The sequence below is a fragment of the Rhinolophus sinicus genome, chromosome 3, assembly GCF_057876585.1.
Source record: "Rhinolophus sinicus isolate RSI-liver-muscle chromosome 3, RSI-T2T, whole genome shotgun sequence".
In the NCBI taxonomy this organism is placed as follows: domain Eukaryota; kingdom Metazoa; phylum Chordata; class Mammalia; order Chiroptera; family Rhinolophidae; genus Rhinolophus; species Rhinolophus sinicus.
The window spans coordinates 63,834,994-63,860,526 of record NC_142503.1 but is presented as its reverse complement, the minus strand read 5'-3'; the positions used below and the strand labels follow the sequence as shown (position 1 = coordinate 63,860,526).

At 37.4% G+C, this 25,533-nt stretch overlaps 1 protein-coding gene across 1 annotated transcript in view; it reads left to right on the top strand.

Moving 5' to 3' along the window:
• Positions 1-25,533, top strand: part of ELL2 (elongation factor for RNA polymerase II 2) — a 70,911-nt gene that overhangs the window by 13,156 nt on the left and 32,222 nt on the right. The window contains exon 2 of the mRNA XM_019727992.3: positions 4,127-4,174. Within this exon, the coding sequence (XP_019583551.3) occupies positions 4,127-4,174 (48 nt within the window). The remainder of the gene's footprint in view (positions 1-4,126; positions 4,175-25,533) is intronic.

The window sequence follows — 25,533 nt, the reverse complement described above, 5'->3', positions numbered from 1 at the left end:
AAATTTGAGTCCTTTCTAGGTTGGGCATTCCTTCTCCAGGTACTTGCCATCCTAGTTGCTTTGTCCCGCCTCTCACGTTTACCTGCCTTGCGTCCTTAACCACACTGAGTCTTTGATTCCTGATTTATCCAAAGGAAGGCCTAGCTGAGGAAATTAAACTTGAATGTCAAGTAAATGATTAGCATGGGTAGGCAAAATGTGTTTGGGAAGGTGTGCCAGGTTGAAGGAACAGGAAGGCAGTAGAAGAGAATGTTTCCAGAACAAACAAACAAACAACAAAGGTTAACATGGCTGAGCCACAGTTGGGAGGAAGTGGAAAATGAATTGGTTGGTCCTGTAGATGGAGGGTCTGGTTTCTATGTGGAGGAGTTTGCTTTGCTTTGATGAAACCCCCTGCAGGCTGTGTAACATGCCAAGAGTGGCCTCTGAGAGCTGCTGCTAGCTCTTTGAATGATGAGCAGCATTTGGAAGGAATTGAAAGAAGGAAGGAAGGCCTTTATCTAGGTGCTTAGTGATAGGGGCTTTCAAAGTAGAGTCTAAGAGCTTAATTTGACGGACTCTGGGGCTGACTGGTGAGAAGTAATGATTGGGAGCCCCCGAGCCACCTTTGCTTCATTTTTCTTTGGTTCATGGTAGTCAAGCTTTCAGCACATTTTCTCTCTCTTCCTTAGGAATGTCTGCTCACTAGCACCAACTCCTGTTGGCTCCAGATGAAGTCATACTAATTGAATTTAAGCCTTTATCACCAGAGTATTTCTAAATAAAACGTCCCCTGGAGCTGATCTCTAAACCTTTTCCTCGCCCCAATCCATGCCTCTCCATCTTTCTTGCACATGACTGAAAGAGCTGCTTTCCCTGAAACACTTCTTTCAGCAACTCACTTTCTTATCCCCAAAAGTAAGCGAGCCTCCAATTGTTTATTGCGTAAAAAGTCAAAACTTAAAGGTCCTCCCTGAGGGGGGAATGGAGGGGATTAGGGTAGGGTCATTTCACGGGGTGATAAACCTTTTGAAATCCCCAAGGCCTGAAATTTAAATTACTGTCTTCTTTATTCTGTAGTGGATAGAAGCTAAAACTGAAGACAAATTTTGAGGTCACGGAAAGATTAGGCAGGATCTCCAGGTCCAATTCTGATCCTTTGTGTAGTATTTCAAGCGTGAAAGAACTCTATACACAAAAAGACCTGCCCTCTGCCCACATGGTACCCATTCCTGTCTCTTTTGTTCAGGGTACTCTCTCCCCCTGGAGTTTGTCTTTTCTGAATTGCTACCCAAGATCCATCTTTTCCATTAAACCTTTTTGGCTTTTCTAGTATCTCTTCTAACCCGTAGTCGTCTTCTTACTGCACCTCCCGGGAGTACGTGGCTGAGTATTGTATCGTTCTCTAATGTCCCCACTAAAACGTGAACTCTCTGGAATGAAGGATTAGCCTCCCACATGCTTGAATCCCGCGTAGCAGCTGTGTGTGGAGCACGCAGGTTGTAGAAGAAAAGCAGCGTGACAAAATAGGGTTGAGTCCTGGGTTCTGTTCTCTGCTTAGTTATTAATGGGACACATTGCCTATGGTGGGGGCGGGGAGGGGGGGCGTTAACTATATTATTGCTGGATTCAGAAGAATGTGATTCTAGTGGCCTGTAATTGACTAACAGAATATGATAGGCATGGGAGGAGAAGAGACTATAAATTAAATGTAAGGTTCGTAGCCCAGAGAACCAAAAAGAGAAGTACTCTTGCCGGAAAAGTAGGAAAGAAGTGCCAGTTTGGGGGGTGGGGTGGATTTAGTGTTTGCCAGTTTTGCTGTCACTGAGAAGCTCTAATGCACAGTGTTTTAGGCAGTGATAAGTGGCAAGTTGTGGAGAACAGCAAGGTGAGAAAGGGAAGAGATGCAGCGTCATCACCAGATAGGCAAGATGAGCCTCTAGGAGGGAGTGGGTCTTAGAAAGGGGAAAGGGAACAGCACTAGCTTTTGAAATGAAAGGCATGGGAGGGCTGGTGTCTCTGTGTAAAGGGAAGTGGTGATATCCAATGGACCAGTGAGCCATTTGAAAATTGAGAAAAGTTAGTGTTTGTTTCACCAAGAAGAATTAATGAACTTGGTAGAGAATTTCAAATTCCATTGTGGAGCTGAAGACAGCTCCTGGGTTTCCAGGAGTAAGGGAGGAAAGTGTAACTAGCCTCTGAGATGTACAGTGTTTGTGATTTGAAGGGAGAGCCAGGAGGTGTGAAATCCGGAGCCTGGACCTGTTACCCCAACGGTAGGGCCACTAACTTACAGGAACAGGGGCTCCCCTGGGCTTCTGCAGGCACGTTGCCATTATTTCAGGAAGAAGTTTAGCTGTGGCAGGTAGTTTGGGTGGGGTTTTCTCTCTCTAAGGAAATTCAAGTTAGCGTTAATCTATATTTTATATTTTCATAAAATACCATGAATTAGAATGAATCACTATTAAAAATTATTTTTAAATTTCCAGCATTACCTTTCTATGTTCCCTTTTTTTTTGAGGTACACATTATTAGTATGTATTTCCTGTCTCCATGCATTTTAAATACAATTGCAGTTTCAATTTGTCTTTTTAATTTGTGTTTGTTCACATAATCACATTGTTTTTTACAGTGAATTAGATTCTTCAAATCCTATCGTAGGAGAGAAATCCAGGAATGTGACCGTGTACTCTTATCTAGATGCTAATGTCGTGCTTATCTAGATGCTAATGTCGTGCGCTCTTTCTCAAAACTGATGCACGATTATGCATTTCTGTTTCTTATGCTGGATAACAATTTAAACCTTACTTAAGCTTCAGGAAAAAAAACATAACTGTTGTATTATATTGAAACTTAAAATTTTCCTGGTTTGCAAAGTTTTCTTAACATTATACTGTCTTCCCTTTTTTAAAAACCCACTTCAAGAAACGAGTTTATTAGGAGTAAGTACTTGGAGTCTGCCGATAAGTCTGAAGTTAAAAATGGTCATTTTAGGGTGTCGAAACAATGATAATAGTATCTGTTGTGTTTTCTCCAAAAGGATGTTTATCCATTTATATAAATAAATAATAAAATGATTTATGCTACCACTTGATTTTATATTCAGGTGATCTATCTTTTAGAGACGTTCTCTTCCTTTCCTGATTTCTCTTTAGTTAATTGTAATCCTGATTAATACACCTTTAAGTCTGCAGAGAAGTTTTGGGAGGTAACTAGAAGTAGTAGGTAATGTGCAGTGTCTGAAGGGACGGAGGGGTACAGGGGTGCCTATCTATTTTTATTGGAGGTAGAGATGAGACCAGAAACCACTGTTTCTGTTTTTGCACCTTGGATTTGGATATAAGGGTGTGAAGGATAGTTTACAGGCTGATGCATTATTATTAATTGTTACCCAAATCTGATTTCTCCATGAATTTCTGTTAGCGATTTGGAAAAGCGTTTCCTTAGAAAACCATGCCTATTGACTTTGGATACAGGAAGCCAGCCATGCCTGAGACTATGGTAGATATTTACAATTATAGCTTCTAAATATACAAATCTATGATAAAATATTAAAGCTATGAGAGCTCATACTAAAACAAAACACAGTTCTAAAAATTATATTCTCCTGGTGAGAATCTTGTGAGAAACTTTTTGACCCTCAACTGAAAATTAATCTCCGGTAAAATGTGAGAAAATGGAAACCACAGTTCACTCTCAAATACTTTAATTTTATATTTCTTTAAGTTTTAAGTATTTCTTTAATTTTACATTTCTGGCATCTTGCTAAGAGTTTTGCAGGTTCTTCCAATTATCTCTTCCCTGTCCCTACCCCTTTTAAAAACATATGAAAAAACTAAACAAGAGTATGTTTTTTCAATGTAAAATCGAATTAGTATACTAATCATTTGTTGCCAAATCATGTCATTTTCAAAACCCTGATTAGCTATACTGCCAAAAGATACTTTTGATTTGCGTGATGCAGAGAAATGCAACTCTGTTCCTCAAGGCGTCTTAATATAATGACATGTAAACCTACGTATGTAATGAAAAGATACTTTCACAAACTATAGCACTGACCACTTGCACAAATTTAAAGTTTAAATATGTCATTCTGTCTCACAGTAACCAAGTTTGACCTGTTTGTTTCTTATGTTTCTTTTAACAGAATGTAATTCCTTTTCGACCTTCAATTCAGTTCCAAGGTCTCCAAGGGGTGAGTACTCTTACTGATTTAGCAAGAAAATTGATTTTTCTTACACACATATTTAACTCTTAAAATTTGTTTTCACTTGTGCCTCTTAATATACTGTCGCTCATTTTGTGAACTTTCTGACTAAACATAAATTTCTGGAACTTTTAAGATGCTTGAATTCTCTTCTTGATTTATTTAAAAAATAATTCAGATATACTTGAGGGTCCTTTTTTCCAAAACATAGGTAATTGCATTTTTTTAGTCTTTTTATTGAAGTATAACATAGTTCAAAGTACTATGGGAATATGTTTTGTTTACCACAGTTAAGTCATAAGGAATTACTAATGTCAGGAAAGTTGTGATTCTGTGATTGTTGTTTCTGTTAAACTTTTGCTACCTGTTGACTTAATTTCTTTGATTGTACATACTAGGCAATTAAATGTATAAATAGAAAATTGAGTTTCCAGTATACAGAATAAAAAAAAATATTATGTCTATTTTATTGCTGCATTTAAAAACATAATACATGATAATTCCTAATAAGACACACCTATGAATTTTGTTTATAATAGATGATAAGCTTTACAGTAATGTCAGTATTATTTATTACTATTAATATTAATAAATAGACTCATTCCTTCACTGAAATTAGTGTGCATTTCTGAATATGTCTCTATGCATGTTATAGTATGGAGAGTTGGAATATCTGTAAATGGATTTTAAAGCTATAAAGACAAGCTGAGGGTGAAGATTATACTTGTCCTTACTCTAAATCTACATACTTGTGACTTTGTATGTTACAAAATGCAAAAATTCAATGTAAATAAATACAGTGTTTCTAAACGTTATAACTTGAAAACATTTCAAGAGTCAAGAGATTAATTATTATTCAATATCAACTAGGAGTACTTGTAAATCTGTGTAATACTCACTTGAAGGAGATGTTTGTGTGTGGATGACAGAGCTTTTCTACGTGATAGCTCTACAACGAAGGCCTTTTCTTCTATCCCAGTTCCTGAGGGTTCCTGAGTGGGATCCTAATTGGAACACGCATTCTCCTGAATTTTTTTTTTAAAGCTGTTTAGGTAGTCTTTAGCTCATGCTGATTCTGTCTGTATTAGTTTCAGTTGTTTACTTAAGGCTTCTTGAGTTTTCTGGAAAATTTTAATGGCATTAATAATATCTGAAGGGATGTTCCAGAGACGGGCCTAAGTCCCTGAGCCCTGGAGGGCTCCATGGATTCAGTAAAGGCTTGTCTGGGAGGAGAGGACAAGACCTAGGAGAGGAGAGTCAGCTTGGAGCTGCTTTTCCCTCACTAGCAGCTGCCACCTTGTTTGGACTCTGCTTCTTCCCTTAAATTCTCTCTTTCTCCCAGTTGGGACATGGAGGGTAGGGCAATGCAAGTGAAGGACATTTTCTTAGGGGTTCTTAGGAAGCACCAGATTGAACTGAATAATGAGGAACCAACATGTGCAGGCTTTCAAACTCTTGATTCTACACATGCAGCTTTTAGCAGTCTTAAAAGGAATATGATCAAATACATGGTGATGGAAAGAGAACTGACTCTGGGTGGTGAACAAACAATGTCATATATAGATGATGTATTACAGAATTGTACACCTGAAATCTTTATAACTTTACTAACAATTGTCACCCCAATAAACTTTAATTTAAAAAAAAAAAAAAGGAATATGGTTTTCTCTGTCATACCAGTTTCCCCCAGGCCGTAGGCACCATTGCAAAGCAGGCAGTTTATATTTGAGACCTTGGACATCCTTTTCTGAATTCTCCTACCTACTTCCCCCAAGCTTTCCTGTCTCATGTGTCCAAGCTTCCCTTCTTTATCTTTGCAAGCTCTATTCTCTTTTCCTACTCCATTCTTGCCTGAGTATAGTTCACTGTTAAAAGTAACTTAAATATAAATGACTGACAGCTTTAAAATCTTAATGGGTATTTGAATTTTAACAGATAAGCTTTTTAACGCAAATGTTATTGGATTTAGTAGAGGAGAAAGTGGAGCGGTGGGTGGGAAGGAAGCTGCGGACTGAGGGCTATGGAATACTTGGCCCTACCTTGCTTACTTTGGGTTCTGTCTCCTTGACCCCCACCCCCACCGCAGTCCCTTTTTTATTATTCTAACTGGGAACAAAATATATGGACTCAGCATTGTTTCAGAGCCTGCAGCTGCATTCCATCCACCCCTCCCCCTTTCTCTTTGCCGAGCTCTCTCTCACCAGCCCTTTGGGACTTAGTAAAAACAAAGAGTCATTACAAGGGAGAGAGTGGGTTGGCACAGCTCACAGGGAATATGCAGAGCCCCAAATGTGAGGGTCTTCTGTACAGTGCTCCTCTGTTTTCTCGAGAGCCATGAGAGTTTAACAGTGCCTGTGCTGATAGCTTCAGAAACCCTGAAGAAGTATGCTTACAGAGGTTTCCTATGTGGAAAATGTGTAGGACTTTAAAATGGAAGGTTTAAATTTAGACTTTCCACAAAAGATACTTTTTCTTACTGAGAACTTTAGTCGTCTTTTAATACAGTGTTTCAGAAACTATGGAAGTTTTCCTAGAAAGGATTTGGTAAGTCTAACAAAATTTACAGTTTTTACATCAAAAGTGATTGAAAATATATAATTACCATGCTAAGGTCATATGTAGACATATTTGAAGTATAACGGAAGTATTATTAAAACATCATTTTGAAAGTAAACATTTAGTATTAAAATTATATCCCATTTCCCTGATGCTAAGCAATGCATGGTTATACTGTTCCTTGTTACTAATTATAGGATTTTCCCCTCAGTAATGTCTTTAGAAGGTCAGAATTTGGGTCTTGGCAGGTTAGCTTTTAAGCATATTAACTTTTGTGCCTGAACATGTTCTCTTAGGTTGAAATTTTCTTCTAAATAAATGTAGGCTGGAACATTAAATAAAGTATAACAGTATGCTGTCAAAGAGTAAAAAAAAAAAAAATTCTGAGAATCATTGATTATCTGGATTCTTATTGTCACAATTGGGCAGCAGCTTTTATGGCATAAAAAGTGTAAATTGTGTCTTTAACAATTCATCTCACCCCTTTGCCTTAGTGAAAGAAGGTGCTCAGGAAACTGAATGGTCATGGTGGCATTTGATAAAAGGATTTAGAAAGAGGAGGAAATATCAATAGGAATCCTTGGTTGTGATTTCTAAACTCATGAATATCCGGAGCTGCATAAATCAGCCAAAAAAACGCCCTGTGGGTTTTGAAGAGCAGGGCTCAACCTCACAGTTATCCTCACAGGCTCTGATCCATACCTAGGCTCCTCGTGACCGAAGGTTTCCTGGGATCATCCATTTCCATAGACCATTCTAATTGAACAGAAAAGGAAGCTGGTAAGAGTCACAGGGGCCGCAGTACTGAGGTGTGGAGGCCCAGCACTCAGAGGGAGGCGCTGGGTCATGGAGCTGGTTTCCAACAGCCACGTCTTTGTTGTCGGGGAAGCTTTACGCACATCAGAACAGTTTTGTCTCTTATATTTTAACTGGATACTGAGTATGTGGCAGGTGAAAATTTTACCAAAAAGTGTGTTCCGGTGAAGTTTTAAAAACTAAATCCTGTATTTTTATGTTTGAAAGTTTCTTGTCTAAAGACGCAGCGATTGGACTCAGAGCTGTAACCACAACTCCAGGTCTCCACCCCAGGGGACAGTCTCCCCGCTATTGCTGTACAGCGTTAACAGGAGAGGTGCTCACAGCAGGCTAACTCAGGCTTCTCAAGTAATGGCAGTTGTTGCTGATGCAGTTCTCTACTGACATAGTTGTTTTTCACAGTAAACTATACACGGGTAGCTAATCAATTGATGTGCTAGTAGGTTGATTCTGCTTGTTTCTTATTTGTTGCACATTCTTTCAGCCCTTACTAGCACCAAATACTTTGCTAAGTGCGTAGTGTACAAAGATACAGGAATGGGTAAGACATGGGATCCGCCGTGGGGCACTCAGAGTCTGCCAAACACAATCAGACTAATACTCAGAGAAGAATTAATAATGTAGGACTTACCTAGAACGCTCCACGGGGAACTTCCGCGGAAACAGGACTGTCAGGAACCAGGCTTATGTGTGTGTTTCTGATTGGTATGAATTAGCGCTTTAAACAAAGGTTTCAGAAGATGTAAAATGTTATATCCTGGTAATAGGTATGTAAAATTCCAGAAGGCCTGTTCAAATCCATGTACACACACATACACAAAAAGATAGATGTGTGGGATGTTTACAATTCAGATAAAATCTGAAATGGCAAGGATTCCCACAGGAAATAAAGGCCACATCTCTGGTTTGTGGTGGCTTTGCCGAGTGGAGTTGCCTGCAGCCCCAGGGACTCTTGGTCAGGGGCTGATTGTCCCAGGACACTGAGATGCAGTGTTAACTTTGTCATAGTAAATGGGACTCCAGACACCAGTATTAACTCAGGACTTGTTACAAGATTGTCATTCCAAAATTCTTTGTCATTTAATTGCTTACTTTAGACTCAGCAATCCCAGAGCCTTTAGAAAATAGAAGTTGGTTTTGCATATCTAATTTAGAAATTATTTTTAAGAAAAGGACTGAAAATAGAAAATATTTTCTTTAAGTACCGTGTAGTGTCTCCTGTAAAATACTAAGTCACACACACTTTTCCAAGAATAAACAAGGGACAGCCAACCAAACAAGTTTTAAATGTATGTCTTTCTAAAAGGCACAGTGACTTGAAGACTTAATCAGTATTTAAACGCTGACTTTAAAGTCTTGAATTGTGCTATAAAATGCCTGCAGTGGAGTCACTAACTCTAAAGAACAGAGGTTTGGATTTGCCTTCTCTCTCTCTCTCTGTCTCTCTCTCTCTCTCTGCCCGTCTCTCTCTTTCTCTTTAGTTTCCACATTTAGGAAAGCATTTAGAAATTTAAAAAATATATTTATTTTCTTTTGGAGGGCTGGGGAGAAGTTGGACCTGAAAAACTAAATTATATGGTCTTTGAAATTAGTAGGCAATTTCAGCCCACCTGCAAATGCTTCCTGCCGACTACCCTTCTCAAACCTACTTGATACCTGGGAAGCAAAGATAACTATCGGCTTGAAACAGCAGCAGAGATAAAAATAAATCCCCAACACTGCCATTCCATCTCAGATGATATGCCTGCGCTCTGCCTGCTTTCCCTGCTGTTTCTGGCTTGGCTGGCCCACCGGTACTGCCAACAGTTGTGTTTAGTCAGTCTGCTCAAAGGTTCCTGACTAACAGCTACCTTTATACACTCAGCTCCGACTGTAATTAATACTAGAAGGATGTTAAAATGATATCCTTTCGTAATGGTAGTCTGTTTTAATTTTTTAATATTACAGTGGTTGACATGTATAGATAACATTTTAATATTTGCATGGAGTTACGACTCCTTAACCACATGTTGATTTACTGAGGGATTAATAAAAGAGTAAATTGCCTAATTTGAAAGAAATACTAAACTTTGATATGTATCAAAGATTATAAATTATAATTTTATGTATACTGTATAACATGTAACTATACACATATATGTGAAATCTCATATTTGGCCAGAGGAATAGGCTGACATTCTGGAAACTCATATTATCTCAAGCAATAATTGAATCATAGTTTGAAGCCATTTTAAATCGACCAACTTCTTTATTTTACGTTGCCCTCACCTTTGCCCTCCTTTTCTTTCTGCGTAAGAACTAGCTGTGGGAGTTTCTAAATAAGGAGACCAGTGAGCTCAAGTCACCATGCACGACTTCACACTGTGGCCAGGTACTACCATAGGCACCAGTGACATAAAGGGGACCCAGCCCACCTCCTGCCCTGGAAGAGTGCAGGATGGTGCAGGACGGGAGAGTGACTTTCTGTGTTTGTGGTGCCTGAGAACACTATCTCCAAGTACATGCTGCCCACAGCCTCATGCAGGCGCCAGCATGAGCTGCAGGCAGGACGGGCCTCCCGAAACGTGACCAGGAACAGGAGTTGAAGGCAAAACCGTCCTGCTCTGTCCTTCACCAAACTGCGGTCACTTTGGAAAGTAGCGATTGGAACTATGATTGAAATCTGAAGCAGCCACAAATACCATAAAGTGCATTCTTAGCAGTGAGTTAAATGTACTGTCTTCATTCAGTAAGCATTTCTGAATACTCACTGTGTACCAGGCACCACAGCAGACAGTGTATAGACAGAGGTAAATAAGACCTTGCAATACCAGCTGTTGTTCCTAACTGACATCATCTATTTGTCAATAAAATCTACCATGATGGCTTTGCTTTCTTGTTTCCCACCCAAAACAGACGTGTGAAATTGAGTAATGTATGTTACAGAAATTGTCACTTTAATAGCACTTATTATTTAAGTGATAAATAATCTTTTATCATTCTGTAACACCTATGGTTCTTATAGCTAAACCAACCCTAAATTTGAACCATGACCATCATTTAAATACTCTTTAACCTCTTACTATATGTAAGATCTTATCCTAAGCATACAAGATGAGCTTATAAGAGCTTTCTTCAAAAGAAAAGTCAACATTTAAAGTAGGTAAAACAATTTAGCAGAATATGTCCCAGCCTTATATCTTATTTCAAACAGTATTTAATACACCCACACAAAAATGCTATATGTCATTAATTTCAAGGTGTGTTTCCTTCTTAGCATTGTATGTCTTTGAAATTGGAATGCATCTCGTTGTCAGTGACATCTTAGTATTGTGTTCTAGCTTGTCAGCATTTTATAATAGGCAGTGGTACATAGAATCATGACTAGTCTCATGATTGCTGGCATCTTAGATTCCATAAACTACAGCAATGTAGGCAAAGTACATAGAGAGTTCCTATGTTCTGCAGTAAGATCTTATTGAAATGGAATCTTTCCAAAAGTTTTATTTCCTGACCCTCCCCCTGACCAGCTTGCTTGTTAGCCCAATATGTTAGATAATCTGGAGAATTTACAGTGAAGGTGTATTTTTATAACCATTCTTGAATTGTGACTTAAACTTTCTGAAGGAATAAGAGTATGGAATTAAAATGTTCTCAAATTTGTTTTTAGGCTGAAAAATCTTAACTTCTAAAAGTAACCTGTTTTGAAAACATGTTTAGAAGAGAAGAGTTTTACTGACTTAAAGACTCGAAAAGCCCATCCACAGTCTTGCTTTGAAGCTAATAAATGTGCCCTTATCAGGCTAAGAATTCTCAAAACGAACTAGCCTTATAATTTGTACTATATGTAGCATAAACGCACAATTACCTATTTTATTATTTTGTATATAAATTCTAATTATTTTTCAATAATTACAGCTAAAATTAATTAAATCTTTTATGCTGAGAACCCTATATAAGCACTTTACATTTATTTTCCTCATGTAACCCGCACAGGAATGCTATAAAGCAGATACTCCCATTTTGCTGATGTGTAGACTACGGCTCTGAAGTTAAATTACGTGTTGCAGCTCACACAATTAGTGAGTGAAGGGGAGCCTGCCCTCAAATCTAGGCATCAGATTCCAGAGCCTGTTCTCTTTACTGCACGGATCCACCTGCCTATAATAGACGTTCAGGGAGCATTTTATTCATTCTCACATTCACATAAATATTTGTTGAGCACCTCCCCACCTAGCAAGGGGAAGAAGGATGGTCAGGAAGGAAGGTCTCAGAGAAGAAGTAATGTTTGAGCTGAGGTTTCAAGGATTACCGGGAGCTGGGAGATCAAAGGAGGAAAATGCTTTTTCAGCCCTATAATTCAGCACGAGCAAAGTGGAAAACAGGTGTGGCAAATGTTCCCACTTTCTTAAGGAATTTGAATTTCACCTTGGAGATCAGTGCTTCCTATTTATAAAATCTCCCTGGAGGTCTATGATGAGGTCTGGAAATCTGGGTTCACTATCATAAAGAATCTGATAAAAATAGCATATGTTTATGTACTTGTACATTCTTTTCTCAGGAGAAGGTTCCTAACTACCACCATTTTCTGAAAGGGACCTCTGACCTCCCCACTAGGGAGTAGATACAGTAGATGCTTTCAAACATGTTTAGAAACAATTCATGATAAGAAAAACATTTTATTTTGTGACACTTTACACATATCGGTGTATACATTCACATAGCTAACATGAGTTTCACGGCACAAAATTTATCCCCCATCAATGTACTCTAATATTTTCTATTCTACTTTGTTTAAAAAGAATCCTGGTCACAATCCACTAAAATAATGCCGTGAGCTTGCAAGGGTCAGAATCTATGATTTGAAAAACACTGGAGATTATCATCTACATATTAAAAAATTTTTAGCCAGGGAGTCTCATAGTCAGATTTGCATTTTAATGTGCTTATCCAGTAGCTACCTTGGCTTAGTTATTCCTTATTCATGGGAAAGCAGGAAAGAGAGGAGTCAAGGATGGCTCCATACTTATGATGAGCATTTGGTTGGATGCTGAGGCCATTATTCAAGGTATGAAATAGATGACAGAAGAGATTAAGGCAGCAGACGGGGTGTGTTTGGTGTAGGACGTGCTGTACATGAGGTGTCCAGGTAATATGCTGCACCTCATTCTATCAGGATGGAGCTGTCTAGGAGGCTTTGCCCTTTAGGGATTTGGAACAAAAGGATTTTCAAGCAGCAACTCCAAAGGACATTTTATAGGATTTAATTATACTTGGAAGTCCAGCAGTGAGAAGAAAAAAAATGTGTATTTACAGATGGAATTCTGGTATAAGCTATATTTAAAGATTGTTTTTTTTCAACTGTCAAGAATACTTAGTTGTGAACACTTCTGAATGCTGGTACTTTTAGTTACTGACATTTAGGTAATTTGAAGCTCCTTTTGCCAAATTTTGTTCATACTAATTAAGAACAATGGCAGGCTAATAGAGATAAACTGTGGCATATTGATTCAGTGGAAAAGTACACGACAGCGAAAGGCAGCGGTTTAGAGCTCTGTACAACGTGGCAGTGAAAACTCTAAGAGGGCAGATGAGTATATGTGGTGTGACATTCATTTTTATAAAGTATAATAACAGGCAGAATCCAACAATATAGTGTGTATACACACCTGTGATAAAAGCATTAAAAACAAACACACAAAAAGAAAGATAATCACAAAAGTTCGAATAGTTGTTACCTCTGGTAGAGAAAGGCAGGCAGAGGGGTAAGAGAGAGAAGCAGATGGTTGGTAGATGCATTATTGCTAATGTTCTGTTTCTTAAGTTGGGCAATGAGTTCACAGGGCTTCATTATGTCATCAAGCTTCATAACTACCAAACTGTATTTTGTAGAAACGAATATTACATAAATTAAAGTCTGTTCTCATTATGATTAACTTTAAATATAATCTGTCATCTTCAAGGGTTTAAATGAGAAAAACCAGAACATATTTCAATAGATGCCACAAAGGCATTTGATAAAAATTCAGTATTAAATCTGGATTAAAACTTTAGGTAAGTAGGGAGTAGGAAGAATTCTTCCTTAACATGATGAAAAACATCTTTGCCAAACTAATAGCCAGTTACCATACTTAATGATAAGACAATAGAAACATCCTTATTAATGTCAGCAGCAAAATCCACCTGCCCACTTATCATCTCCATAGTTTAACATTGTTCTGAGAATGCTCAGTAATGTCATGGAAAGGAAAGGAAATCAAAGCTATGGATAATAGATAAGTGGGGGCACATTTGCCAATATCTGCAGACAATCCAAGTATACCAGGTTAAAAACTTTAAAAACTTACAAGATTTCTTCAGTAAAGTGGTCTGTTTAAAAACCACTGGCCCAATAGTGAGAAGGTAGAGTGACGAGAAGTTTCTTTTTAAATGGGAGAAATAGCAAAATGTTTGTGCACTGATGTATATATATAGATGCCACACAAAAGAGATCATATGGTATTTGTCATTCTCTGTCTGACTTATTTCACTTAGCATAATGCCCTCAAGATCCATTAATGGTCTTTTATCTGTTCATCCACTGAGGGACACTTCCTTAGGTTGTTTCCATATATTGGCTATTGTAAAAAAATGCTGCTGTGAACATAGGAATACAGAGTGTTTTCAAATTAGTGTTTTCATTTCCTTTGAATAATACCCAGAAGTGGAACTGATGGATCATATGGTAGTTCTGTTTTTAATTTTTTGAGGAATCTCCATTCTGTTTTCCACTGTGACTGCACCAATTTACATTCTCACCAACAATGTACAAAGGTCCCCTTTTCGCCACATCCTTGCCAAAACTTGTCATTTCTTTTCTTTCCTTTTTTTTTTTTTTTTTTTGATACCATTCTAACAGGTGTGAGGTAATATCTCATTGTGGTTTTGATTTTCATTTTCCTGATGATTAGTGATGTAGAACGTGCTTTCATGTACCAGTTGGCCATCTGTATGTCTTTAGAAAATTTTCTATTCAGATCCTGTGGCCATTTTTAAATTGGATTGTTTGGTTTTGTTTTTTCTTCTATAGAATTGTATGAGTTCTGTATACATTTTGTATATTAGCCCCTTATCAGATACAAATGAAAATGTAAATATAACATACCAAAATTTATGGGATGCAGCAAAGGCAGGTCTAAGAGGGAAGTTAATAGTGATAAATGCCTACCTCAAGGAACAAAAAACTGTCTGTAATAAACAACCTACCTTCATACATGAAGGCACTAAAAAAAGAACAAATGAAGCCCAAAATTAGTAGAAAAAAAGAAATATAACAAATATTAGAGAGTAAATAAATAGAGACTGAAAAGACAGTAGAAGAGATCAATGAAACTAAGAGATGGTTCTTTGAAAGGATAAACAAAATTGATAAACCATTAGCTAGACTCACCAAGAAAAAAAAGAGAGAGGACTCAAATAAAAATCAGAAATTAAAGACATGTTCCAACTGATATCACAGAAATACAAAGGATCATAAGCAACTACTGTGAACAATTGTATAATAACAAATTGGATGAGCTGGAAGAAATGGATAAATTCCTAGAAACATACCACCTACCAAGATCGAATCAAAAACCTCCAACAAATCAAAAACCTCCCAACAAGTTCACAGCCAGATGATGTCATTGGTGAATTCTACCAAATATTCAAAGAAGAATTAATACCATTCCGCCTCAACCTCTTCCAAAAAATACAACAGGCTTGAACTATTCCAAACTCATTTTACGAGGCCAGAATTACTCTGATACAAAAGCCAGATAAGGGTGCCACAAGGAAAAATTATAAACCAATGTCCCTGATGAACACAGATGCAAAAATCTTCAACAAAATATTAGCAAACCAAATTCAACAATACAGTGAAAGGATCATACATCATGATTAAGTGAGATTTATTCCAGGGATACAAGATGGTTTTTAACATCTGCAAATTAGTCAGTGTGATATACTGCCTTAACAAAATGAAGGATAAAAATCATATGATCATTTCAATAGATGCAGAAAAAGCATTTGACAAAATTCAACATCCATTTATGATAAAAACTCTGAACAAGGTATAGAGGGAACATTCCCCAACATTATAAAGGCCATCTATATATATGACAAGCACATAGCTAACATCATACTCAACAGTAAAAAGCTGAAAACCTTTCCTCTAAGATCAGGAACAAGATCAGGAACAAGACAAGGATGCCCACTGTCACCACTTTTATTCAACATAGTTTTGGAATTCCTGGCCAGAGCAATCAGAGAAGAAAAAGAAATAAAAGGCATTCAAATTGGAAAGGAAGAAGTGAAACTGCCATTTGCGGATGACATGAAATATATAGAAAACTCTAAAGACTCCATCAAAAGCTGTTAGAACTAATAAATGAATTCAGTAAAGTTACAGGATACAAAATTAATACACAAAAATCAGTTATGTTTCTATACACTATAATGAACTACCAGAAAGAGAAATTAAGAAAACAGTTCTATTTCAGTTGTACCAAAAGAATAAAATATCTAGGAATAAACTTAATTAAGGAGGTGAAAGAACTATATTGAAAACCATTATACTAATTTAAAAATAAATACACAAACACAAATATAAATCCACAAAGAAAATATGAAATGCTGTATACCAAAATGTTATAAATGGTGATTTACTGATATACTATAATATATATATATATATATATATATATATATATATATATATATATACTTATTAATGTATATTTCCTAATTGTTGTAATTACATAAATTTTTTTGAGATGCCAAGTTTAAGTATGTCAAGAATCCAGGAGAAAGGCTGCATATTCAAGGTTTTAAAAAATAGAGTCACAAGGGAAATGGAGAGAGCAGGTCTTAGAAGTTATCTATAGCTAGACACCAGCTAACTATCTTGCTAGTCAACTACTTGATAGAGTTGCTTTGTCATCTATCAGTGAAGAAAGAAAGTTTTCTCCCCATCTGTGATCTTGCTCACAAGCAGAAAGAACATACAGGCAGAGTTGCTGGTGTTATCAATGGCATGGAAGGAGAGGCCACTTTCCTTTCTAACAGTTGACATTTTGGAGCAGCAGTATTGTGAAGCGTCCTGGGGATCGGTTGGGTCTAGAAAGGACACATTATGGGAATGAAAAATAGTAGTTGAATTTTTAAAAGATAAGATTCTTTAGGAAGCTTCAGGTAATAAAACTCAGAATGCCATAGAGAACTGATTAAGGAGAACTAAGTTGGCCCGTATTGGTACTTTAGCAGCCATAGGAAGAGGGCAGTCTTTTATAATAATACTTAAAAAGCTTAGAGTATTTAATAATCACTCAGTTATATTGGGAATATCTTATTTTAGCGCGAGACAGTAAAGCATAGCCATATTGATGAATATGTTAATACTCTACTAATCAACACTAAGAAATTCTAAGGGCTCTGAATGCCTGTTAGTTTTCTCTTACTCTAATTGTGTTGGCAATTCATTAAAGTCAGTCTTCACAGATTAGGAAGGAGGGAAGGTAGTTGAGGGTGTTCTATTTCCACTCAACAGTAAGACGATGCTGATTTATATTCCCACAGTTGTTTGAGAGTTTCCTGTTTGGCTTTAAAGAAAAACTTTGTACTAGGGATGTTTGGTGTTTGTTTTGTTTTTTAAGGAAGATAGTGTTCTGTTCCTTCCTCAGAGAACTTGAAGCATAAGATAATTATGAATTAGGATTAATTTTGGATAGTCTTATAGTTTTCACAATTTCTGATTCTATAAAAATATATATATATAATTTTTTTCAAAAATGTTTAAGGTGATTAAGTCATGAAGGGCAAATTTAAGATAACTTAGATTCTAATTATTCTTTTTAAAGCAGATGCTATTGTTTTTCTGATAGAAAAACAACATTATGCACATTTGAGAATTGTGAAAAGTACATAGATGACTAACGATGAACAATAAATGTCTCTAACAGTGAAAAACTGTTGGATTTCTTCTTGTCTATTTTTCATATTCACACATACCTCTTTAAAAATTGCAGTCATAGTGTATTTATTGCTTTTTTAATATCCTGCCTTTTCCATTTAACATATACCATGAGAATTTTCCTATGTGATTAAATAGAAAAGTTACTTTTAAATATCTACCTAACAATACATTTTATAGCTACGCTAGCATTTCTTGAGCCATCTCCTATTACTTATATAGTTTCTATATAACAGTAATGGTATGAAGAATATCCTGGTGTGTAAAATAAATCTTTATTCCCATTTCTAATTATTTCTTCAGGCTAGCTTCTACCTATGGAATTACTAGGTCGGAAAGTAGGAATGCTTTTCAAGTTACTGATACCTGTCTCCCAGTTGCCCACCTGACTGCCTCCCTTACCCCCCACCCTCAGGAAGCTGCTGCTGCTGTTCCCACAACTGTTTTCAAGTGCCTTTCATGAGCCGTTTCCCCTGGCCAATATTGAATACCTGTTTTCTTTTCATTTCAAAATTCATCATTTGATAATGTCTAAAAACTGACAGTGTGATTTGCTTGATAATATCTGGCATAGGTAAAATACTACAATATGAAGTATTGACAAATACCTTGCTGTCTCCATCTGATATTGCTAGGAGTGGATTTGGGCTTTTCATTTCTGTACTTGTTTCTCCCACTATAGTGAGGAGACATTTTTATTTTAGTAATTCATGGACTTCCTTTGAAATAATTACTCTATTTTTCTTTGTTTTTAAAAATAATTACTCTATTTCTCTAACTTTTCACATATTTTGCCACTTTGCCACCATTTGTGGTTCTAATAATTCAGTGCTTTTGAGTTTCCACTCTCATTTTTAGATACCTGTCTTCCTTATGAGACATTACAAACTTCTCACGAAGCCTAGGGATACAGATACCTTTTTTATGGGGCAATGAAGTGGTATTGGCAAGGGGATGAAATATTTTGCTACCTCTGTAGTTTCATTGTTCTAGAGTCTCGCTGGTGTGTGTGGTTCCACCATGTAACAGAATGGAATAAACTCTAAAAGAAATCAAGCAAATGTTTTGTGATGTGAATTATCCAAATACAGTATTTACCTTAGCTGTCTAAATGTGAATAATTGCCCTTTCTTTGCCAACATATCTTTTTCTCTATTTGAAGACATAGGTTTGACGGCTGTGCCAACAGTGCAAGCATACTATGCTAACAATGAATCTTTTTGAGTTCTGTATTTCTTACAATCATAAATTAATTGATCTGAGAGACTTGACAGGCCCTCTTATTTACATCAGGTCAGCCAAGTCTTTTAGAAATCAGAACTGCAGTTTCTAGTTCAGTTCTTTGTGCACTGTGCATATCAAGAACCTTATACATGTAAAATCAGAAATAGTTTTACCTCCTTTATAGTCTTAAAGGAAATTAGCAAGTGAAAACTGAATAGAAACGAATTTTATGAAATGAACCTTACCTCAGGAATATATTTTCAAGGTAGATGTTTGGAAAGGGATCTATAAAAATTAAAATATTACAGGCTTTGACACAATATTAAAAAACACAAACTTTAAAATATTGCTTATATTTATGAAGATTGACTGCTTTAGAGTCACAGAGTTATGGTTCCCATGAGAACCCTTAATTCTATTTCTTGCTTTGTTGTGTAGCAGCTAGTATCTGGGGCTCTCTGGGGCTCTGAAGGCAGCATAGTGTTTTATGGATAGGGCACTTGGGAAGCCGTGTGTGCTTTCCTTCTAGAGTAGCACTAGGCATCTATAATTTTTCAGCCTTCCACGGGCACTGTTGTGACTGACTCACTGATTCATTCTTTTATCTTATCTTTCTGTACTTTGACTTTGGAACAATTAGAAATATTATTGCTAGTCTTTTGGTTGTTGATCTTTCCCAAATAGCTCCTTTGGCTTCTATTGAAGCTAGCAGTTAAGTTTTGACCTTGAAGGTTTCTAGCCCCTTTGTTAAATACCAAGGATTCAGAATAAGTATTGTCAAGTTTTGATTATCCACAGGGCACTTCTTGCCAGTTCCTTCATCATTTGAAAATTACTTTAACATCAGACGCATCATTATGTTAAAGAAGGCGTGTATGTGCTTGAATCCAAGAGGCTGAAATCAGAGTGGCATGGGAGCTACCCAGTACTGTCTTTACATCATCAGAGCGAACATTCGTGGCCACATACTGTGTGCCGGACTATGTGCCAAGTACCTCACATGGGCCATCTTTTTAAACTTCGCAACAACCATATGAGGTAATAGCATTATCCACATTGTACTGATGAGGAAACCGAGGAGTAAGGAGGTCAAGTTACTTGCCCCAGGTAACACAGATAATCAGTTCTGGCGCCAGAGTGGGAAGTGGGCCGTTTGCTGCAGAGCCCCTGGTCTAGCACACGAGATGTGCTGCTCCCTTTTCACCTCTGGACAAGAGTTCTCATTTTTTCTTCTCAAACCATTGAGGGAGACCCAACTTTGAACTGGAAACACAAAGGGATCCAATAATAAAGAAAGCATTTTCAAAAGAAAAGAGAACAAGGCAGCAGGACACCATTTCCTATCTTTGGTATCTTTCAAGTATCTGGCATCAATTAGCATTTTTTAAAAAGGCACATAAGAGTTTATATTTTGTGCACAATCTTTTGTATTTGTCGTTTAAGATGTGACCAAAATTGAATTAATCAAATTATATCCTCCGGCTATTGTCCATCTTGTCACTGTTTCTCTTTCCTTAGTGTAGAGCCTGGGGTTTGTGTCTGGTCCCCAGAGCCTGGGGACTCTGTGATGTCACCATAGTGGCCGCCTCAGAGTCCCCGTCAGTCGCTCGTCATCCCTTTCCTACCAAGGCAGCTCTGACTCGATTTGTAAAACATGCTGGAGTTCCCTGTAAGATTTATTTTGAAAACATTATTATGTAGGCTTACAAAGAGGTTTAATATTATTGATGTTGAAAAACAGACAAGAGTTGAATATACTTCTAAATCTATATGGAAATAGTCTTCAGACTTAAATATTATTTATGTTGTTGAATTTACAAATTTTTATGGTAACATTGATTGGGTTTGGATGAAACCATGTGTTTTGCAAAATCTAGGGCCTGGTTCACTTTTAGCAACTTAATTTTGAGGATTCACAGTTGTCGAAATGCCAGTCTCTCTCCTAGACTTATACAGCTCTTGACTGCCATGCATGAATTCTATTGCCACCCTTGTTTCACTAGCAGTGCTTCCTGGCATAACACAAAAAGCTTTTTTCAAGACTCCAAAAGAGTAAGAAAAAGAAAAGATTAGCAATGGATTTGGAAATTGACATGCATTTTTAAGGTTGTTTTCTTTTCCTTGTAGGATTCAGGTTTGGTCTTTGTTTCTGAGAAACAGATAATTTTTAAAACAAAATTCTGCTTCCTGTTTGACCAGGAGAATTTCTAAATTTAGAATTATTTAGTATGGTCTCCCTAAGTCCTTTAAAATACAAAGTGGTTTTAAAGATGCTGGCTTATATTTTCAAATGGAATTTGGTGAGGCCAGACCATTCTGTGAGTGTTTAATAAAGATGATACTTTTTTAAAAGAAAAACTTATAAATTAAAGTTCTAGAAACCCAAGAAGCCACTTGGCCTAAGTTTTGGGGCTAAACATAGCACAACAGAGATCAGAAACTATCTCATCCTGATGTTTGTACCACACGGCAAGCAGCTGTGTAGGATTATTTTTTCTCCTTTCACTTCGTTATCTATTTTTGCCTGCTCTGGGGAGACCTGGTTTTCCACAGACTCTTAAGTGATCAATTTCAGATACAGCTCTAATTTTTCAGCATCCTTAGCATAAGACTTCTTCTGAGTGAACCTAATCTAGTCCCAAATGTCTTCAGATAAATATTTACTGTGTTCCAGATGTGTGTTCCAGATAAGACCATGGTCCTTGCCCCCAAAGAACTCACAGGCTGGTGGGGAGGAAGACACATAAACAGGTACTTAGTGTGCAGTGTAGTGGAGTCAGCAGCAGAAGTGGGCCCCAGGGCCAGTGGGAACCCCAGGAGGGGTTTCTAAACCCACCTCCCTGAGGAAGGAAAGGCTCCCTGAGGGAAGGGCTCCTGAGAGGTCTTAAATAAAGGGCTAAGTTAGCACAAGCCAAGACAGAAGTGGGAACAGCAAATACAACTGGAGAGTGAGGCCCAGGCCTATTGCGAAGGAACCTCATCTGTCCTGTTAGGGAGCTTGGCCCGGGTGGTAGATCCGTAGCAGAGAGCCATGAAGAAATAAATCACTCTTGCGACTGACATAGTCAGCGTAGCATTTTATGAGACTCATTTTGGCAGCTGAATGCTTAGAGGACGGGATTGAGAACAGGCAAAAGTGGAGGCCAAAAAAACAAGTTGTCCAAGCAACCGGTGTTATTGAGCCAAAGCGAATGAGGGAGATGAGGACAAACATTTGAGAGATAATGCAGGAAGTAAAAGCAGTAGGACCTGTCGTTACCTGGATGCTGAGGGGTGTTCAGTGGTGTGAGAGAATATCAAGGTCGACTCCTCAGTAACGTCAGAACTAAATGAATGGCGGTGTGTTGACTGGGTGGGAGTCAGGGTAGGATGCCGGGCAGATTTAGGGAGAAGATGTGAATTATTTTCCATATAAACATTGATTCTATGGAATATCCTTACATTTGAGAAGGGACTGGTTAATAAAATGAAACTGAAAAGCAGTTTTATGATGAGAGTTACAGAACTCAGTGGGAGGTTTTAGTTTTAGGTGTCAGAGAAAGACTTAGGGACTAGCTCAGCCATGAAGTTTGAACAAACTTCTCATATTCTCTCGTGACTCTCTTCCTTTTCTTCTAAAAGCTGCTTTGGCATTTAGATCAATTTTGCAGTAATTTTTAAATACAGATTTTCTATTACTTTCATGTTCCATCATTTGTACCTTTTCCCTGATACAGTATCTCTAGAATCTGCTATTTGCATCTTTACCCTGCAAATAACTGTCATCTCCCCCTTTTTCCTGGAAATACTCGGTTACCAATCAACTATACCCAGCCACCTGGTCTTTTCTAAATAATTTTTAGCCATGAGGCTACAGAATGAGTCATAACAAACCTCACTTTGAAGCCCCTTGTTAGCTAGTGAAACCAGCATTGGTCATTTATATTTCAGTGCACTTAGCTAGTATGGATTCAGTTACATTAAAGCACTCATCATCATATTCAAGATCACACACACACCTCCAGGCTTTCAGGGGGAAACACATTGGCGTCATCCTCGATTTCTCTCTTTCATTACTCACGTTCACTATGTCTAGGAATCCTGCTGCCTCTACGTGTAGAATGTAGCCCGAATGCCTCCACCTGGTCCCCATTTCACTCCTGGATTTCTATACATATATGCCACAATGGCAGGAATCTTTGTCAGTTTTATTTATTAAGGTGTCACAGAAACTAGAACACTGACGGACACAGTAGGCACTCAGTTAATATTTATGTAATAAATGAATGAAGTGAACAAATCCATCAATCAATGTCATCTTACTGGACACACCAGGAATACATTAGGGGTAAGAATGCAATTTTCAGGAATGATTTTTCTAACAAGACCATAACCCATGGAAGTAACAGAACCAAGAAAGCTCAGTATTGGCCTACTCTACTGTTTCACTAAGAATTTTTTAAGAAGTGGATCTAAAGAAATTATGTGAAGAATAGTAAGGAAAGGTATTCTCCTTTACTTTTTTCCCCTTAATATACGTCTTGCTAAAGAGGAAAAATGCTAGGAAATAAATGGACTTACTTTCTCCTGAATTATTCATATCAGTTGCTACACAGCCTGAATTTTTTGGATAACTGCCAGTATTTCTTTTTGTGCTAGGTAAATTTAGTATTTTGCACTACTCTCCTCAGTGAAGTATCATGTGGAAATTTCAGATGTTTCTAGTACGTGTGGGATCTTCTCCAGTCCCTGCCATTCCCTGTCAATAGGAATATTTAGCTCTTCTTGATTTCTCTAACACTATAACACTTAGCATTTTCTATTGCCAGTGAAAGACACCCTGCCCTCCCTACTCCCCCACACCTACCCGGCAGTGGTTTCCACATCTGGGCTGATCTGAGAGGCTTTTTTTTTCTTCCTTAAACCCATAATGTTAGGCCTAAAGTCATAACTGCATCTCTAGTTTGAAAAAATAGGACTTGTGTCTTTCAGGTTGAGGTTTCTATTTTCTGTTCTGATTCTAGATTATTTCTTCTGCCCCTAAATTCTGGAACCTGAACAGTACATGCAAATGCATTTCTCTAGCTAAACTGAATTTTCTAGACTATTAGGGAATCACAGAATCATTAAGGGCCTGGAAAGGATTTAAGGATAACAGAGAGTTCTAATGTTTAAGTGTTTGTAGCAAGCTTTATCTATATCTAAGCTAAGATACATAGTTTACATATAGTAAAATAATAAATATATTAGTCAAAGACTATTAAGAGGCAGACTGGTCTCCTGAGATAGCAGAGGAATGGAGGGAAGTATATTCTGAGGTCATACAAATTGGGAAACTACTATTCAGTATAAAAAGACCTATAACAAAGAAAGTCATTTTGTTTAAGCTGGTATTTCTCAAATTTGAGGATAGAACCCCTTTTTCATATAAGGAAACTTTCAATGTACTCTGGAAACATTGGTGGAAACAAAGCAGACACTTCAGTTTTAGTTCTGGCTCAGGCTTTAACCAACATTTTTTCATTCATTCAACAAACATGTATGGAGTAACTTTTGTGCCACACGCTATTCAAGATGCTGGTGATATATACATGGAAGAAACCAGACAAAAGCCTCCATCCTTCCAAAGATTACATTCTAGTCGGGGAGAGAAAGACAATAAACATAATCTGTGAGCAGTACAGGTACTAGATGTTTTAGTCAAACAGAGCAGGGTCGGGATCAGGAGTCCTGGGTTGCAATTTTAAATACAGTTATAACCTTGAAAAAGTCACTGAGCCTCTCTGTGTTCCTATTTATAAAACGAAGCCATTCAACCAGATGATCTCAAAAGACCTGTCAGCACTATAGGTCGGCATTAAGGGTCAAGAGTTATCCTATCAAACTGTGGTACTGCTGCGTCATGAGAATCTCAGTAAGAATTTAAGGTGACCTTAGCAGAAAAGGTGGGATATTAAAACTCATAGCATTACAGTCAAAGAAAGGCTTCTGTAAGTTTTAAATCATTTGTAATACCCACAAAAGAACAAAGCATTTCTTTTAAATAAATGCACAAAAAAGACCTTGGTCCTATTTTTAATCTACTTTGTACTTCAGTGCGATATTGAGCAGAAAGTATTTGACTTAAGGGTGAGAAAACTCTGCAGTGAAGGTGCCAGTCAGTGGCTTTTCAGCCATGTCAGCACACCCGTGTGAGAAACTGGCAGCAGTGTACACACGGCATTTCTGCCCTGCATCCTTATGTAAATAGGAGGTCCGGGACTTGATGTTGAAATGACCTTTCAGACAGTACTCCATTGCCACATGCCTGAGCTTGTATCTCAGAATAATTAGAAGCTTTGCCTTATACAGCTTGGTATACAGTGTTTATGTTAATTATAAATGTCTGAAAGTTTCCTGAAACTTTTTCTTCATAGCTTTTTATCGAAGACAGACTGGAGTTTGGGAGGAGGGTTGTGGATTGTGGTCCTAAATCTTTGATTTTCAGTCTCTCATTTTTAGAACGAAAATTAAAATCTGCTTTTCCAGTTGCCCAGCACATAGTGGCATATTTTTATATTCTTCATCTGGACTAAGAAGTGGTTTGGAATCATAGTCTTTGATACTTTTTTAAATATTTCACTCTTGAGGCATTTAGCTAAAAATTTCATGTGGACGATGGATCCCTAAATGTAAAGAAATCCCGACAGACCTGCAGGAAAAGCTTGCAATGCAGTGATTAAAGTTGAGAAGTTCCTATCGCACAAAGGGACGCTCTTCCAAGTTTGCTTCTAAATCAGGATTTCCTTTCCCATGGCGCTTGGCC